Genomic DNA, 19,283 nt, shown 5'->3' with positions numbered 1-19,283 from the left:
AGACACCTAGAATTGGGAAACCATCTTGTTTATTTCTGAAATTATTGTAATTCTTATTGCCCATCTGGTTGATCTACTGCATATACAGTAAAGGTCAAGCTGTAATGGTTCCAATTTTTTAGTGTTAAAATCAATAGTGTATTCTTATTATTTGATTGTGGGTTCACTGGAGAGCTTCCGGGTGACAAATATTTGGCATTCTAAATGCCAAATAATAGTTTTGGAGTTGCAGATATGCCTTGCAGAGAATCATTGTTCCAAATAAGAGATATTAAAGCTTAAAGAGATGTATGTTTTTCAGATTTTTTTGCTTGAGATGTCTCCAAAACTGTGACACCAAAATAACTGTGATGGTTGTGCCTTGCTGGCTTCCTCCTTTTTGCCCAAACTGAGAGATCTTAGCTATCGCAATTAGTGAGAGCAAGGGTTAGCTGGAGCTGTTAGGGATTCAATGTCATGTTCAGGGACATGTCATGAAATAGCAGATCAACATAGGAGATTTTTAAAATGTTTTTTTAAATATAATCTATGATACATTGCTTAATTCTAACAAGGGTCAAAAAGAAAGACAATCTTCCCTAACTAGCTTATGCATAAAATTCCTCTCAATAAAACAAGAGACAAGTTGAAAAAGGGAGGAACGTTTCTTTGGACAAAAGAGAGAAGTTAATTTTAATATTAATATTATAAACTAAGGTTCTACATTGAATACTGATTTGAGCTTTTTCATCTTTGATGTTGCAGGCTAGCCTTTACAGAGGAGGGTGCAGTCGCTTCACTCCCTACTAGAAAAGAGGGAGACACGCCCCCTTTCCTTCCCCAGCAAAACAAACAAACAAAAAAACAACAACAACAAATGAAATCACTAAATAACCATCTCCACCCTCTTCATGGAAAACTAAAAACAAAATGCTTCCAGGTGACAAATGCGACTCTGAAATGCAAGAATCATTCCCAAGTTGCTTCCCCATTTACAGAGTGTATACATGGTCATTTATTGATGTAATGTATTATTTTGAAAAAGAACATTTTGTTACTCTGTATTGACTTGAATGTATTTGCATTGAAATGTCTGTAGTGGAAAAAGTCGTCAATGTGGGGAAACACTTCGAACATGAAACTTTTAGTCCCCTCATTCTTTTTCTTGTTGGTCTGTAACTCAGCTCCCTTGGAGTGGCGTTCTGTGCTAGTTTTAATTCCACATAATTTTACTACCTTTATTGTTTCAATTAGTCTTAGTGCAATTTCAGTTTGAGCAACAAATATCAGATTGGATTTATTGAGTAAATGATATAGCCATTGCACCCCAAGAAAACTGGTTCCATTCTAAGTGAGCCAATGACTAGAGCTGAGTTTCAGAGTGACTTAATGATGGGACTCAGAACTGTTCAGCCCAAAAGATGTAACTGCAGCAAAATGCCTACCAGGAAGTGATGCATAATGAAACCCAGATGGTGAGAGGAAGAGTGTGATACTGAACCTGAATGCAAGATGAGGAGATGTAAAGCAAGGTGTGGAGAAAGAGCTGTGGTAGCCATTGCAAAATGGGCTGCAGTGTGTTAGAGCCAATTGATTGCTGGCATAGTGCCAGGGGCAGGAGATATCCCATTACTGCTGAATGGATTTAAAGGAGAAAGCCACATTGTTTCCACACAATGCTTCTTATGGTTTCATGTCTCCTCATGACCTGCACATAATAAGCAATAATCCCACATTTGTTACATGCATATGGAGGGATACTGACAAATATTTTTGACTTCTTAGTCAACAGATGGGAGGGTGTGATCTTCTTGAATTTGGTTTTAATACTTACAAAAACATACCATGTTCATGTTAATGCTGCACTAATTGCATTTTGACTACTAGGAGGCATGAAAAACAGCAAAACCTGCCACCACATATCAGAGGTTTAAATTGTTGTGGCTATTGTGTCTACTTTCTCATGCAGCAGACGCAGAGCAGCATTTGAATTTGGAATGTGTCCACCGGGATGGATGTAGGTCCAACTTCACACTACACACATTTTCAGTGGACATGGAAGCTGTGATAGCAGTTGCAAAGAAACATGCCAATTTGTTATTTCTGTAAGTAGACTAACAACATGAATAGCCTGTACACCAGTGTCCTTTCTCTTCCACACTTGTCGTTATTTTTGAGGACATTTTTCTGTTGCTCCTTACATGAATTTAGAAGGTTGCTATGTAGGATGTTCATGTCCTTATTCTCAATCTTGCACACAAAGCTCTCATTGGTTGGTTGTTTCGCCAGTCAAGGAAAACAGCTGTCAATTAGCACAACACCAGACTCATTTCATTTGTGGAGATGTAAGTAGTGATTCACAGGTCTGGAACCAGGGTAGGTCTCCAAATATCTTTGGCTCTTTAGCTGCTAGATGTTCCACTCGTCACCTGCCCATTACTAACTTTACCTGTCAATCACTTGGTGCAAAGCATGTTGTGGGTTTATCTAAGCATTTTTGCAGGAAACTGCTGCTGACAGAGATTGAGTGCAGCTGAGACACATAGTAAGTGGTCCATAGAATCAAAACAAAGAGGTAAGAGAGGCACAAAGACAGCTACAACACAGAACACAGTCTATAACATCACAGTGCAATTGAATTGGATCTTTTACATTAAAGTAGATGTTCATCACTACAAAAATCTGCAATTAGGAAGAGTTTTTGTGTAATTTATTGGTATGAATGGGGCTTCCATCCTGACAAGAATACAATTTGAGGGACAATATACAGCCATTGTATTTATTTGTAAATTCTCAAGCACAAAAATATTCATTAAAATACAAAATACTGCAATTTCCATTCAACCCTGTTCTGTAAAGTGTCACGCTTCTAAATCCATATCCATTTTATGCAAGAGAAAAACTTTTCTTTGATTTTTTTGTTAGCATTCAGATCTACTGCAGGAGTTTCACAGGAGAATGTTTTAGTGATTTGGTATAGATTGGCTGTAATGGAAATGGGTGTAGGTCTAGGGAGTAGCTTAGTATTGATTACTCCCTTTCTCCAGGCATCTATCTTCACTCTGAGGATACAAGTTAGAGACAGACAACAATTTGTGATATTCTAATTCACCCACAAAAACAACCTCTGACCGCGTTATTGGATGGATCCTAAATGTAAACACAAGATCTCTCACTTATTTCAGTTTGATAAGCTTTCTGTGAGTCATCACCCAGAGCTCAAATTCAAGACCAATGAAGAAGAAAGAAACACGAAAAGAAGAGCAGTGAAGCCAGTGCACACATAGATGCTCAGATCAGTGTGTGTAATTATAACTCTTTTCTATCAGCTGCAAGTACTGGAGGGTCATTCAGACAACAAAGAGCCTGCTTAACCTAAGCTTAATCCATGCTCTTGAAAATAGAATGCAAAACTGCTGCGCTGCTCACATTCACATGACACTTTTTTAGGAATTAAAATATGAGATCACAGGCAAGAAAAGATTAAGAAACCCAATTTTTGAAAGTTCTCCAGAAGACAATGCATAAAGCATCGAAACAGGCTTGAAACACCAGAAAAAGCATGGCGCCAAATGAAAATATTTAATCAACCAATTGCAAGGAGAAGAGTGAGCTTCATCAGGCTCACTTGACAATCAGGAGAAAATATCAAAGGTGGTATAGGAGAATCAAATTGGAAGATCACAAGCTCCATATAAATTATTGTTTAGCAAAACAAAATGATAATCACATTACTCACAAAAGAAATCTATTGTCTTTGCAGCTTTGAAGCTGAAATTTGAAATCTTACTGCTCTGGCTAGCAGCATGCCACTTTTATGACTGACAATGCTAATACAGTCTGTTCAAAACTTTTAGCTTAGGAGATGTGCTAAAAGCAACACAGACAACACTCCCTAATACACTCAAGCATTCACCAATCTCACTCCTTCTCTCATAGTCACACATACACAAAGACACACACATACAAACTCTCTCACCAGTAAATAGCATCTGTGCCTGCTGTATCTGATGGGATCGTAAAAGGGAGTCCGTAGTGCAGGAGGAAAGGGAGTGTGAAGAGAAGCCACAACTGAGGCAATTTACCCAACAGATTAGAGATAAGAGAGTTCAGTCAATAACCACTGATCTCATTTGAAGATATACCAGACTCAATAGACACAAACACACACACATTCACACTAGTTGCTCTATTGCTGTCACTGTTGTGTCTGTCTGTAGACTGTCTTTTCTCTCACTCTCTTGCTGTTTCTAATGAGGATAAGGCCAGTGTTGTAGTAAATATGCATCGGACAAATCTCCCACTCCCTGTCTAACCACACGTCTTCTTTTTTTTTTCTTTACACAGACAAAATATGACCTTAATTTAACATGTCTGCAACTTCTTAAGACAAGCCCTTATACTCAGCCTTCAAACTTCCCCACTGTTTCCTCAGGCTACTGAGGCCGAGGCCAGACTCAAGCTACATTACAGTCCATGCTACATTGTATTTTCAGACAAACCTGGAATGTAAACAGTCCTTCCTATATGTTATGAAGTTTAGATGCATTTCATTGAAAGGATATTTTTCTTATTGTCAAGAAATCCTATTAGAAGACCAAAACCAATAATGGATTGATCCCACTTACAAGCCTGTTACATCTTATTCTTTGGTGCCCTAGATCTCCGTTGTTGTCCAAAAACTATTAAAACAAAATCAGTGCACATCTTGCAGAGTTAGGCTGCAGTCAGTCATGTTTGATTTTGTCATGTAATCTGTTAACTGTACATAGGAGACTTTTGTTTTTGTTGTTTAAGTTTAGCCTTTAACCCTCTAAAACCTACATAGAAGCGCCTGGATATATCATATGATTTAGGGGAACCTGTCTTTTCTTTCTGGTGCAGTGTAAAGTCACCATCATGCCATATTTGACCAAAAAAGAAAAATGCCCAGTGATTGAATAACTCCATAGTCAACCAGGGAATTTTTGTTTTTATCAATGTGAAGAGTTGTATTTAGGTCTTTTAGAGCATCACATAAAGTGTGGTGCAAATCCACCTTTTCCTCAGTGAGTTACAGTCATTTATTTGCACATTGTCCTGGGCATTTTCTCAGTAGGCAGTATGACAATATATACATTTTGGTGCTGTGTTCATATTTCACCTCTGAGAGTAAATTCAAATTCAGTTAAGCTTTATTGGCATGACAGAACAGAAACCTATATCGCCAAAGCAGTACAGAAAATTATAAACACTGACAGATGATTGTTTAATAATTGTACAATAATATCCAAATATCAACAATAATGTTAAATACAATATAATAAAAGGCATTTTTTTTACAGATGTACTCACACAGAAACATGTACCACAGAGCTTGTTTCTCTCAGAGTATGACAAGATTTAACATATTTTGCAGCTATTAATGCACATTGACTTTTTTCCCCACATAGATAGGACAGTTTCTGAGGATCGGGGAGGTGGATAAACCCAGGATATATATGATTTATTTTTTCGAAAAAAAACTCTCTCAAATCCTTATATTTGTCACAGTATAATAGGAATTGAGATTCTGTCTCAATTTCTCTTTTATGACAAAGTGAACACAGCCCGGCCTCCCTAGGGAGCCTGTTCTGCCTGTGACGGCCTGTTTCTATGGCCAGGCTGTGTCCACTCAATCTGTACATGGTCAGTGTTTTCCTTAGTTTTCCTATCAGTCACAGTGGTCAGGTACTCTGCCATCATGTACTCTCTGTTTAGGGTCAAATAGAATTCTAATTTACTTTGTGATTTTGTGGTTTCATTCCAATATTTGATATTATTTTCTTTTTGTTTTCAGATAATTTGGTTGGGCCAGATTGTTTTTGGTATGTGTGGGCAGAGCTTCAGCAGCAGCTGGCAGAGGGGACTCTGATCTTTGTTCAACTTGTGGCACTGAAGGGCTTTGTACTGGTAGGAGTGGGGGTCGCTAGATTGAAGGTGTTTATAAAATTTGATGGCTGGCCTCTGAATTTTAATTATTAAAGGTTATAGACCAAGCTCTGCCCTGCATGCATTATTGACTGTGTGTCTGAGAACTCTAAGGGCCCTATCTTACACAAAGCAGTGCCATGCGCGACGCAAGTGGCTTTGTTATTTGAAGACCGATGCAGGTGTCATTTTCCTGACCAGCGCCTACGTTGTTTAAATAGTAAATGCACTTGCGCCCATCAGAGCACCCATGGGTGTGTTGGTCTTAAAATGAGGTGTGGTCACACGCATTGTTGGAGCATTGCTATCTAGAGGCAGCAGAGAGCGATTGTGCTATTGACCAACAAAAACCTGGTGAGAAGTGTTAATGTGAAGTTAATGGCGCAGTGTTTCACTGTTATTTTAAGGGTATATTATCAAGACAGTAATATGCGCCTACATAGGCGGGTGCACAACGTGTGTAACCCTGCTTGTTATACACACACAGGACACGCAGCAGTGCACAAACATGCAAAAGATTACAAATAAAAGGATTACAATGTGAAAGATTATTATTGTGTACATCAACATATTTTTAAAAATACATGTCAGAATTAGCTAATCACAGTAATGACAGATGAAATTTTCTAATTATTTGACCAAATCGTGGCAATACACGTAGGTATTTAAACAGACGGACAAAAATGGATCAGACACAGATCGACTTTCCTGCTGCATCAATACTTGAGGACATGAGGAACACATGAGGAAGTAAATGAGGTGAAAACAATGATTACACTTAAGAAGGAACTAAATCTGGACAGCCTCTATCTGCTGCCAGCAGCAGGATCAGCACCTTGGAGAGCTGGTCAAGTCCTGATAACTGTGTTAATGATTCTTTACATGATTAAAATTAATGATTTTATTTTTGAACAATATTTAACAAATAATCTTTTTTAACATTTTTGAGAGTACAGTGATCAGGCTTTCATACTTTCAGCAATTAAAACCCTGCTGATTTTACCTGTTACCCCATTACTGAACAAAACAACTTTAAAGACACCAAAGCTGTAATTAAAAAAACAAACCTTTTCAAAAACCAATCGAAAATACGTTTGCAACAAATTAATAATCAGGATCTTACACTGATGGTCTGGGGCCACGGGAGGGTCCAGGAGCAGTAGGGGCCAGTGTGCTTGAGCAGATCCGTTTCCTCTTATTCTTACTACTCCTCTTACTACTTGGCAAATGCACCATCAATCCGCAATCCGCCAAGGTGCAAGTGTATGTGGTTTTTAAGGGGAATGGGAGATGATACTTTGATTGGTTTATTGCATGTCACACCGAAAACACACCCATGATTAATTAGGAGACTATGGACAACCGCTTTGAACCATGTGCCTGGCGCAGCGACCATTTTTACCGCCGTTAAAATAGCAAAACGGGATTTGGACACACCTTAAATGCAATTGCGCCATGCGCTTCAGACACTTTAGATCGTTAAAATAGGACCCTAAGTATGTTTTTGCACAGTTCTGCATGCCAGCGGGTGTTTTCCCCATTTTGGGAGGTCTTGGTTGGTAAGTGGACCCCACATTTCACTACCATGTAACATTATTAGCCCTATGACTGAATTTAGAATTTTGAGCCAGGTCGTAATTGGAAGGTCAATTGGTATTTTTCTTTTGATGGTGTAAAAAGCCTTTCTTGCCTTCACCTTCAGCCCATTCACAGCCATGCCAAAATGTCCAATGGAACTGATATTCAAGCCTAAATATGTATAATGTTTTGCATGCTCATTTTCTATATTTCCTAATATGAATTTATTTTTCTGAGAGTTGGATATTTTTAGGAAGGTCAATATTTTCGTCTTCTCGATGTTTACAGTTAGGGCCCATGTTTGACTGAACTTGTGGAGGACATCCAGGCTCTGCTGTAAGCCCTCTCTGGAGGGAGACAGAAGAACCAGGTCATCAGCAAACATCAGACATTTGACCTCTGTGTCCTGCAGAGTTGCACCAGGAGCTGTGGATGTTTGCAGTTGTTCTGCAAATGTATTTGTATATATGTTAAAAAGGGTTGGTCTCAAACTGCAGCCCTGTTTCACTCCACAGTACTGTCTGAAGTAACTGATTCTTTTGTTTCCAATTTTAATTGTACACCTGTTATTCAAATACATTGATTTAATTAGATCATAGGTTTTACCTATCACTCTCTGATAATCAATAAAAGAGCCTTTCATGCCAAATACAATCAAAGGCCTTTTTGAAATCTATAAAACATGAATATATTTTTTTTTGGTGTACATGTGTGTTAATGAGAGTGGTGAGGGTGAAGATATGGTCAGATGTGCGATGGTTAGGCATGAATCCAATCTGACTTTTATGCAGGACATTGTGCTCATCGAGGAACTCAACTATACGGGAGCTGATGATGCTGCAGAGTAGCTTGCCCATACAGCTGCTGACACATATCCCTCTGTAACTCTGGGGGTCAAATCTGTCTTCACCTTTAAATATAGCTGTAATAAGACCATTATTCCAATTCTCAGGAAAATATCCCACACTCAGAATTAGGTTGAACAATTTCAGAATAGCCAATTGGAATTTTTCTGTGCTGTATTTCAGCATTTCATTTAGTATCCCATCAGGTCCACATGCTTTTTTGCTTTTGAGGGTCTTCACTTTTGTTTTCAAATTGTAGTGTTGTTCCCAAGTAAAGTGTGAACATGTTGAGTCCATATGTCTCCGTCCTGTATGACCAGCTCCTTAGGCTCAGACTGACAGACTGAGTTCCACTGGTCCCAGAAGGATTTAGACTCTATACTCTCTTCAAGTAGGCAGAGCTGTTTCTCACTTTGGTTTATCTTTTTGATTCTGATTGTATTTTTATATGTCTTGAGTGGTTCACAATACTGAGGGTGTATATGATTGTTTGTAGGATCTCTGTGTTTCAGGTTAGATCATTTTCTAACTTGTTTTTTCAGGTTTTACATTCTTTGTCAAACCAATGGTTCTTTTTGTTGTTTTTCTTTTGTTTGTATGTAGTTTCAATTTAGCTTTATTTGCTGTTCTCTTGAAGATGTAATTAATATTTTGGACAGCCTCACATATGCCTTCAGTAGTGGGAGGGTAGGGGTATTCTATAAATTCTTCTTGTAATAATTGAATTTCCTCACTATTGCTGGCCTCTTTGTATTGCCCAGTGCTGTCTGGGCCCCATCTGTATGTCCTGGGTATGTTGAACAGCTTGCTGGGTTTTGTGTGTGTGATATTGTTGTGTTTGAGGAAGAGGGTGATTTGGTTGTGGTCTGATAAAGGGGTTTGGGGCTTGACTGTGAATGTGCTGAAAGAGAAAGGGTCCATGTCCGTGATCATATAATCTAAAGTTCTGTTGCCACAAGTTGAACAATAAGTGAACCTTCTCAAAGAGTCCCCTCTTACTTGACCATTGACCATATACAGACTGAGGCTTCTGCAGAGTTATAACAGCTCCCTCCCATTACTGTTCATCAGAGTGTCAAAATTGTTTCTAGGAAGCAGATGTAGGTGAATAGTAGGAGCTTGCTGGGTGATAAAACTGTCTCCTTGACTACTGATGACTTCAGGTTGTGCACCAGTCCAGGCATTAAAATCACCTCATATTATTATATTTCCCTGCCCCTGGTAATGACATATTTGTGACTCAAGGCAGGGAAACATGTCATCAGAGAAGTAAGGGGACTTACAGCACCTAGATATATATCCTCTTGTGTAGGGATAAGATCTCTTTTTATTTTCAGCCAAATATATTTTTTCTGATTTTGAGAATTTGTAGTGAATTGTGTAAATTTGACTTGTATCATATAATGAGTCCTCCTGAGTCTCTGCCTTCATTAACAGTAGATAATATCTGGGATGGGGCAATAATCTCTCTGTTGTTGGGAGGGCAGTGTGTGGGTACATCACCTCTACACCATGTTTTTGATAGGATTATGATATCATTATTATTTTTACTATTTACAAAATGAGAGGTTTTACTCTTCAGACCAAAGACTGAGGAGTATAACAAAACATGCTTCAAAAAAACAACCCCACCACTATCCATCTGCGGCCATTCTGCATTTGTACTTCTTGAAGTTGGCAACCCTACACACATATTTTGCAAGAAAAAACTGGAAAGCCATCAGCAGTCATTGGGAGAGGATGCACAGAAAGCTGCTAGAAGAAAACAGAGTAGCTGTCTACTGCAGGGACAGCTAGCAGCAGCTGGCTTCATCTCTTGTTGCATTTACTTGCACTCAGACAGTAGAGTTTCGCTCTTGTAAATATCTGACCAGCGACAACTTTTTAAATATATAATTTTGAATTAGATTGTCCTAAATTGGGGTGGCAGCTGGGGTGGCAAGGCATTATTTAGCAGCTGCCACCCCATGCCACCCCGGTAGATCTGCCCCTTACAGTCTCTCCTGGAAATTATTGTGTTGCACTCAGCTCTTCACATGAAAAATGACATAGTTGTGTCATGAATAAAAAAGAGCTACAGAGAGAAGATGAAACCTTGACTACTTTCTCAGCCAATCGCTGCATGAAGTGGGTGTGAATGTCGGCTTGTTCATTTCAGAAAGTTACAGAAATGGCTGTACACAACCCCCCAAGTAAAAAGTTAAAGGGGCTCAAGTGTTGAGGTGTTCCCAAAAGAGCTGAGTTTTCAGGCATTTCTTAATTAACCCTCTGCAGAGGTTTAACAGTGAATGACGGTAGTCCAACCAGGAGCGAGTAACAGTGGTCCAGATGGCGCTGCGTGAGTAGCGACAAGGAGTAGTGGTCTATCTTGTTTTACCTTGACTGCACTGCTCAGCATCACTTTATTATGGCTACCATTCCAATGGTTTGATGGTTTGTACAAACAGATACTTTATTTATTTATTTATTTTGGGTTGTTTGCTGTAACTGTTGTGATCAATGTCCCATGTCCTCTTGTATGTTGTGTTTGTGTTTTTGCCCTCTACTGCAAATTAAATTTCCCCTCAAGGGACAATAAACATCTGAACTGAACAGTCGTGAGATGACCAGCGCTTGGATGGGTAGATCTATGTACAGCTAGGACTAGGTACAGCCAGATCCTCCTGATGTTGTACAAAATGAATCTGCGTGACCAGGAGACTGCTGCAATGTGTTAGGTGTGTTCATCTAATATAACCCCAAGAGTCTTTAAAGACTTTGATGGTAGTAACAGGGATAAACCGAGTTGCACACTGAGGTTGTGATGAACAGCTGGATAAGACAAGAACCTCATTCTTGAACAGGTTCAGCTTTAGGTGCCGATTTGTGATCCCAGCAGAAATGTCGACTAGATAGGCTGAGATGCATGCTAGGACAGTGGTATCCTCTGGGGGAAAGGACAGGAACAGCTGGGTGTCATCAGAGAAGCAGTGGCATGAGAAACCATGCTTTTTTTTTTTTTGTCTTAACACAATAATGCTGATATATACATGGAAATAGGTCTCAGTCACTTTAATTCTCACCCTCTGGCCCTGAAGCTATTCTCTCAGAATGAGACTACACAGTAAGAGATGGACAAAATCCACAGAAATGCAGCAAAGGTTAGTCCGAAAGTCTTTTGATTTGGACCAGTTGAACTGAAAATTTGTTTAGAAATATGCATTACAAAGCAATATAAAGGACAGAAGAGGGGCCTTTAGGTGGATCCTGCTTTATTATCTAATCTTAACAGGGCCTCACTGTGTCTAAGTTTTAGGACCATTAAGTCAGTTTTGTGCTTGTATGTTACATATTCCTATATAAATGTGGTTTATTGGGGCACAGCAGCACATTTTGCTCTGCCCCCCCAAAGCAGGGGCCAGAGTGGTGATGGATTACTTACGATGAAAGTGACAACTTTATCCTTAAAGGTCTTGTGTATAACATCTGTGACAACAATAATAAATCAAATGAATTTGGTTGCAGAAAAAATCAATACTTGTCAAAACTTAATTTTACAATAGAAGTTTGTACAGTTGGTACTCTTACTCAAAGAACATGCTTTCAGTGGTGATGGGATATTGACTGCTTTTCATAACCATAAATGTATATACAAATTCTGGTATTTGTGTTTTCTTTTATCCATTGCTCTTCCATGCACTTTATAGTTTTTTAAAGTATGTTTGTCTAAGGTTGTGATTTTCAAAGTAATTTGCCCGTTCTTATGTATCATAGAAAGAAGTGTAATAGCATAGAATTTATTAGTCTATTGTTTAGAGTGATATTAGTATTAGGTTCTTATACTACAAAAGAAGAAAACATATCAAAAGAGAAGAAATGATATGTTCTTCCTTTTATATAGTTATATCAGTGGTTTGGGGTTAGTCAATGGCAACATTTTATATGACAAGAAAAAGATTTTACCACTGTGTCTGTTTAGTTCCAATTTGATGTCTTCCTATGTCTGTGGTCACATTACTATGTGAGGTGTGTTTTCTTAAACAATAGGCCTACTTCTGTCTATAAGTGTTTCCCAAATAACTATGTCTCCCAGAACTCGGTCAAGACCATTCTATCTGTTGCCATTGTCATTAGTTTGTCAGTTTGAGCTTGTTTCAATTGGGAAAATGGAGAGCACAAGTTTAAACAACTGTCAATCTGTTTCTTGTTTTTATGACATCACTAAAATTAAATTCTATTCAAGGTTGTTATATATAATATGAAACAACAATAGTAGAGTGAGTGTCACTGAAGTGCACTAAATTTCTCTTTTTCCTCCAACCCTCCCTTTACAGATGATATATTTAAATACTATTCCTCCATTCTTTTTACCTGGACATGAATCATCATCTGGTCACAGAGACATGTACGTATATCCTTGCAGAAGCATAATTCCAATTTAAGGCAATCTGGAAATCAGTACTGAGCAACATATAGCAACTCCCAAGAAGACAAGTAATAGTACTGAATAAAACTCTATGAAATTACATAGGCAGGAGAACAGTCTGTAAAATCCTGACAGCATATCTCAAGCACAATGAGATATGCTGAAGAGAGAAAGCTCACCAACAGACAAAACTGTAAAGATTACTAACATTGAAGACACAAAGGAAGCAAACAAATCATGCAACACCATCACTGCTACCTTTCAGTGGCCGCTGTGGGTGTGTCCAGACTCACAAGCACAAGAAACGGGTTGCTCATTAGGAAAAATTGTGTGGATGAGCACCTACCACTTTCTTCAACATCTTATGTGACTTTGTGCCAAGCCAATAGGTCTAGACCTTGACCCATCCTGATGTTGTTGCTTTAGTATAATCTCACCTGAGTTAATTCATTTGCTCCTGTGTTATTACTACGGCCACTAGAGGGCACTGTCACTCGAACATAAACATAGAGTATGTCATTTTGGAGCACTTGCTGAAATGACTGATTCTGTTGTTTTTCTTTGGACGCCAGTCTCAAATTTTTGCGTAGTGTTCAATTTTGCCTACTTGTTCATTGACAAATTGTTAAACAGCAAAATTGGGGAGGATATCATATTACCTATGTGGCACCTCCACTTTTATATAGCAGGTCTCTGAAGGGGTATCAACTCCTCCACAACATAGATGCATAATGGTGTACAATCATCATGAGAGAGCAGTCAATACAAACATCTCATAATCACATACATTTTCACTACATCACCAAGCTTCAAGCACCATCTAGCCCGTCTTCTTATTAACTGCTTCATTTTTGAAGGTACTTTGTCCACTGCCTTCGAGATATGCAGTAGGTTCAGCGTTAGTTGCACCTTTGTGGTACATTCTGTATACCTCCATAGTCAGTATGTGTTGTAAATGAGGACTTAGGCTCCAGTAGAAAGCCACAAAGACTTTCCTCTGTGGGATTGTGGGTGACAGAGCCCGTGTCAACAGACTTATGAACAGAACAGACTTCTACTATCAAAGGAGCCACAGGGGAGCCAATTTAAAGGCCACATATTTTTCATAGGACTCATCAGATCAATGTTCCAAACAGAAGCAGAGTTAAGGTGCAGATGTGAGATGAACTGCATCAGCAATCTCCAGAGTGCTTTTCATGTCTGTTCACCACAGATACTTTTTTCCCTTTTTTTGCTTTTTCACAGTTTTTAAAATTTGTGCTCTCCTTTGGTTTTTTCAAGTTATGGGTTTACATATCAAGGGACTTTTAGGGTAAATGTTTTATAGGAAAAAAATACCAAACAAATTCTGTGTTTAAATACATGCTGTGCATGATTTTTTTCCAATTGTTTTTTTTTTTTTTACATATGATCTACTAATGTATCTAATTATTTGATAAGTGGTTTGCTCTAAGTATTTGCTAAATCTTTGAAAATTTTGTGTTAAGTTTTCCTCTGTTTTTTATTTTATCGTTTTCTCTGATATTCACGTGCCAATATCTTAAGAATATGTACCAGGCTGCATATTTGTGCTGGGCATACCAAAATCCTCCTGTTAGCCCAGTGTCAAAGAATGCAGTTATTCTGTTTCATTGTCTCTATTAAGAAAACATATATATCATGTTTAACTGTTTATCCTCAAATCTCAATATACTTTTTCTTTAAAGAGACATCTGTCAATTTCATCCTTGTCTGTTCTTCCCAAGGATGCTCATGCCCACTCACACAGTGAAGTAATTCAAGGTGATCAGACTCTGGCTTTTGAAACGTGAGTGATGAGCCTGCCTCATCTCTCACCTCTAAAGCTCTTTGTCTCTGTTCTTTCTTCGAGGAGTTGGAGCTGATGGGCTAGTTGCAGATGTCACGCATACACACCTAAACTGATGTACAGCAGGTGAATAGAAGAGAGGGACTCGTGCAGGGATTCTGTAGAGTTGGAGGGAAGGGTACAGTGGAGGTGGATAATGATTTGGTAGATGGTGTGTGTGTGGGGGGGGGGGGGATCTGCGGTGCAGGCTCCTCAACCCATTAATTTCTGCGGGAGTTATTTGCCCAACATGATTAATATTTTTGTCACCTTGGCTCAGCTCTTGGATAGGCTCTCCTTTGCATCGTCTGTTCTCCAAGTGTATACTTTAGACCCAGCAGCAGTTGGGGAGTTGGGCTCACATTACCCTCCCCCCCAACCCCACCCCTTCACTCAGCCCCTGCTGTTCTCTACTTCCTTTCCCAATCCCACCTCCCTTCTTTCCCCTCTGAGGCTCCATCTCTGCAGCGGCCCTGGTATGAAACGCATCTGGGAGAGAGTGAGCCTGTTAAGCTGAGACGATAGGAGGCTGTTATGGGCTGTGATTGATGACTCCAAAGTTTGGAAACTCTTTGCTAACTAATAACATTTTCTAAATGAGCCAACATAATCTCACATCCATAAATTACATTTGTAAATTTCCTACATTCAGATAAGTTTTTGCCAGTTGCTGTAAGGTTTATTTCAAATATTTTGGTTAGGATATATAATTTTGCTTCCTGTGTCCCAGTGTTCCTGTGTTGCTAGGCTTATGCTACAAAAAACAGTATGGTTAGAAAAAGAATGCAGTTTTTGTTAAAGACTGGGTACATCATACATCCTTGCTTTCACTGGAAATCGTTCCAATCTGCCAACATGAAAGCTGTTCAAATGTCCTTATTTCTGTTTGGAGCAGTGAGGCTCAAGAAAAGAAGAGGTATCCGCAAGCAGGATTGAGCAAGTGTTTGATCAGACCAAAATATTGCTCTTTTGAGTCTTTTTGTCTTTCAGCAATAAAGGCATTTAAATTGTCTATCATAATTTTCACTCAGTCACATGTTAAGCTGATCCCTGTGCAGTGGGTAGAAAGTATTATGATGTGAGAAACATTTACATAATTCTCTCTTTCTTTAAAACATTTGGACTACTAAACGATTTTTACAAAATACAAGACATTCTTAATATAATCTGGATTATTAAATAATGAATTTACAAACAAAATATCAATAAATGCATACTATAATAACATAATATATTACAAAAATGTATTGTTGCCAGTTGAAATGTCTCCTGGTCATTCAGTTTCTGAACACACTGTGGGTTGACTGATCAGTACACACTGTGAATAGAATGCAGGATGCATATTTTTAATGTGTCTCTCAGAGAGTTTATTTTAAAGAGAAACATACTGAGAGACTAAAAAACAATGTACAATGGTGTTAGCAGAAATAACTGATTACTATACTGTCCAAATTATCATTTGAATGTACTATACTGTCCAAATTATCATTTGGACAGTATAGTACATTCAGTAGGAACAAATCAGGCTAAACTTCTCTGTCAAACCCTGCTGCTGACTGGTGAAGGTAGTAAGACATTACTTGTTCTCATCAAAGCTGTATACACTGCTGTTATTGTAATTGTTTTTGATATGTATGTTGTGATTTTATAATATTGTTTCACAAGAAAATCTAATTACTGAAATATTAATTTATCATCAATGTACAGTTATTGAATACTATTTGTTCAGTGAATACCAATTCTAATGATTGATAATAATGGTGCAACTGTTTTGATGTTGTTGTCTATGTCAGACTGTGTAAATGGTAACCCTTCCTCTAGTTTTTAGTTGTTTTCACTTTTTACTGTGAAAAGAAAACAGTATTTTTTATATTTATTCATACTGTATAAAAGCAAATCCACATTCTACAATGTAGATGAATGTCTTATTTACACTGACCTGCTTGTTCTCTCTTTTTTAGTAAATAAAAGAAAGTCTAGAGGGATGAGTACGGGTGGACATCAACTAAAAAAAGAGAAGAACAATGAGGATACAGAAGGACACAAAAAAAGATCAACTAATACAAAAAGAGCAGATTTGTAAAGGAGCACTCCTATCAAGAATGAAAGGCACCTGAAAGGATGGACGGAGGATGTTTCTGGGCCTGTTTTGAGGCCTAGGCCTGAGCCATTGAGCCTGTAGTCCAGGGGGAGGGGAGCCTGCTGGCTCTTATCCCTGAAAAACAAGCCTTGCTGAGTGGAAGAGACCAATTAGACAGGTCGCCATAAAACATTTTATTTTTGTAAACTTTTTTAAGTTTATGATTTCCAAAAAGAACAAAGACTAATGTATGTATATACGTATTATATATTGTACGTGTGTAATATAATAGGTATGTTTAAAAAAAGGAAAAACTTATGTTATGTGTCTTAGAAATTCTGAAGAGGGAGGTGAGGTGATGAGATGCCAGCCCCCCCCCCGTCCTGATTGTCTCCAACTGCACTCCAACCCCCTCACGCTCTGATGAGTCAGACAGGGGTGTTGGAGAGGGTGCAGACATGGTGTGTGTGTATGTCTGTCTGTGTGTCTGTGCCTGTGCGCACATGTGTGCGTATGCATTGGGGGGTGGGGGGTAGCTGGTCCAGCAGACATGTGATCGTTATGGAAATATGGAGTAGTTTTCAGATAATAAAAGGCTTTTTGAGCCTGCGTCTTCCACTAATAGACTGCAGTAGTATAGTTGTTACTTTTCTGGTTGGTTTTGTTAAGTAGTCTGCATTTTGTAAATTCAAAAAAAAATTCTAATATGAATAAAATAAATGAATGTCCCTACATTGGTCTGTACAAATGGAAATAAGAAAGGACGGAATTATGTGATTATTTCATGTGCCCAGTTGAAGTCCTCAGTGAGAGCTGAGAGTTCAGTAGGTCATGTCTGCAGGAGGCCTGGCAGCCCCTGGCATCACTACCAAACATGTCATTGTAGTGTTGTGGTTGAGGTGGCTGTGCTGTGTAGTAAACTGCTTTTGTACATCGTGATGGGTAGGGGTGAGTGAAACATGCAGTCTGAGAGAGCATACAAATTAGAAATATGGGAGCTGTATGCTTTAAAGCATCACGGCAAACTTTCCCATCCACCTTTGAACACAGCTCTCAGCTCCCACCACCAAGGAGGGATGGTGAGATCAGAGGGGGAGGGGGATGGGGAAAAAAGCCCTATATGAAAAAGGGTCAAGAGAAAACAAAGTTTTATGAAGAGTCTCTTTAAACCTTTCTATTTATATGGATCTCTACTTTGTGACATCCTTCTATATTTAAATGTTGTACTAATAACATGCTGTCAGGCATGGTTGGAGAGTTAATTGTAGCCATTTACTAATGTATTTATTGTATTACTAGTAAGAGGAAAACATTTCTATATGAATATAGATATATCTATTTGTGATCTGCAACTCTTGAGCATAAGTTTGCCTTTGATTTTCAACTTTCATGCAGGATTCAATGCACTGTCAATGTATGATGAGGTTTCTACTTGTGTGATGTTTTTTTCTGTTGACATTCATTTGATTTTGTTTCCCTTTAGTTCAGCTACTGAATGTAACTTCAAAAACTACTCTGAAACTTTTTAGGTAGGTGTTGTTGTTCTCTGTAAATTATATACACATGTAAATGATATAGCAAAATGTTTATGATAATATGATGGACTTCTTCTACTGACCCAGACAGACTGTAATGCCATGGCCAAAAAAGAAAGAGCAAGGAAAGGAAACTAGAAGTAAAAATGAGGGAAGCATTCAAAAGGAACACCTGCACCCTGCAGCCAGTGGGAAGCCAGTGGGAGAAACAGAAATGTGCAGTCATTACCAGATCAGTCAGAATTTTTCTCAGCCAGGCTTTTCAAATTTGATAAGAATAAGGAGACAGGGAGCAGCCTGTACTGTGTGAGAGAGTAAGGCAGAGGGAGGAGGGAAAGATAAATAGAACTTTTTTGAAATATTTTTCTTTCAGTTTTTTCTCCTTGTCTATTTGTGCTCTCTATGTCTTTCTCTCTTGAATCTTAGCGCTATTAAGGTGCTGGTAGGAGAAAGGAGGTACAGGGAATAGGGGTTGTACAAAATAAAGGAAATATCAAATAGTATTTAATGAAAAGGATAAACAGCTCTGGTCACATCCTGCTAAATTATGGATATGGATTATATTTTTCAGTACATCAATTAAAAAAAAAATAGTATATACCAAATTAAACTGCAAATTTATCATCCCTTAATGGTGTAGTTGGCATTTGCCACCCCTTACACACACACACACACACACACACACACATATATATATATATATATATATATATATATATATGCAGATATTTATGCAGATATGTCTATCTGCAGAGCTTTCCATCATAAATGCCACGCCAATATTCATTCTCTTGTTGTTCATTAATCTTGACCTATGTCAAATGCTTCCATTTTATGTGACAGAAAACTTTAACAATGATCTTTCAGCCTTGACTTGCTTGCCAGCTGAATGAAAGCAGCACAGACTGATACTGAAAATGGCTGTGAACATGGTGGTCCTCATGACAGCTTATTCTTCACCAATGAAATATTTTCATTTTTGGTGTACTGTGAGTTATTTAAAACATATCAATAAATATTTTAATTTGTTTTTGTTTTAATTGCTTGGTTATCTTTTAAAGTTGAT

The 19,283-nt window shown here is 38.3% G+C and overlaps 1 protein-coding gene across 2 annotated transcripts in view; it reads left to right on the top strand.

Annotated features, from left to right (window-relative positions):
* The window catches only part of rbfox3a (RNA binding fox-1 homolog 3a), a 160,618-nt gene extending 143,594 nt beyond the window's left edge, over nt 1–17,024 (top strand). The window contains exon 11 of one of the 2 annotated variants that reach the window (XM_044338737.1): nt 16,564–17,024. In XM_044338737.1, the coding sequence (XP_044194672.1) occupies nt 16,564–16,566 (3 nt within the window). In that variant the 3' untranslated portion in view covers nt 16,567–17,024. Of the gene's footprint in view, nt 1–744; nt 1,121–16,563 lie in introns of those variants that run through there. The other variant, XM_044338736.1, reaches the window with a different exon arrangement.
* Nucleotides 17,025–19,283: the final 2,259 nt, after the last annotated feature.

This window comes from Thunnus albacares, chromosome 20, assembly GCF_914725855.1.
Source record: "Thunnus albacares chromosome 20, fThuAlb1.1, whole genome shotgun sequence".
NCBI classification, from domain to species: domain Eukaryota; kingdom Metazoa; phylum Chordata; class Actinopteri; order Scombriformes; family Scombridae; genus Thunnus; species Thunnus albacares.
The sequence above is the reverse complement of the archived record's forward strand: the minus strand, read 5'-3'. Positions and strand labels throughout refer to the sequence as shown.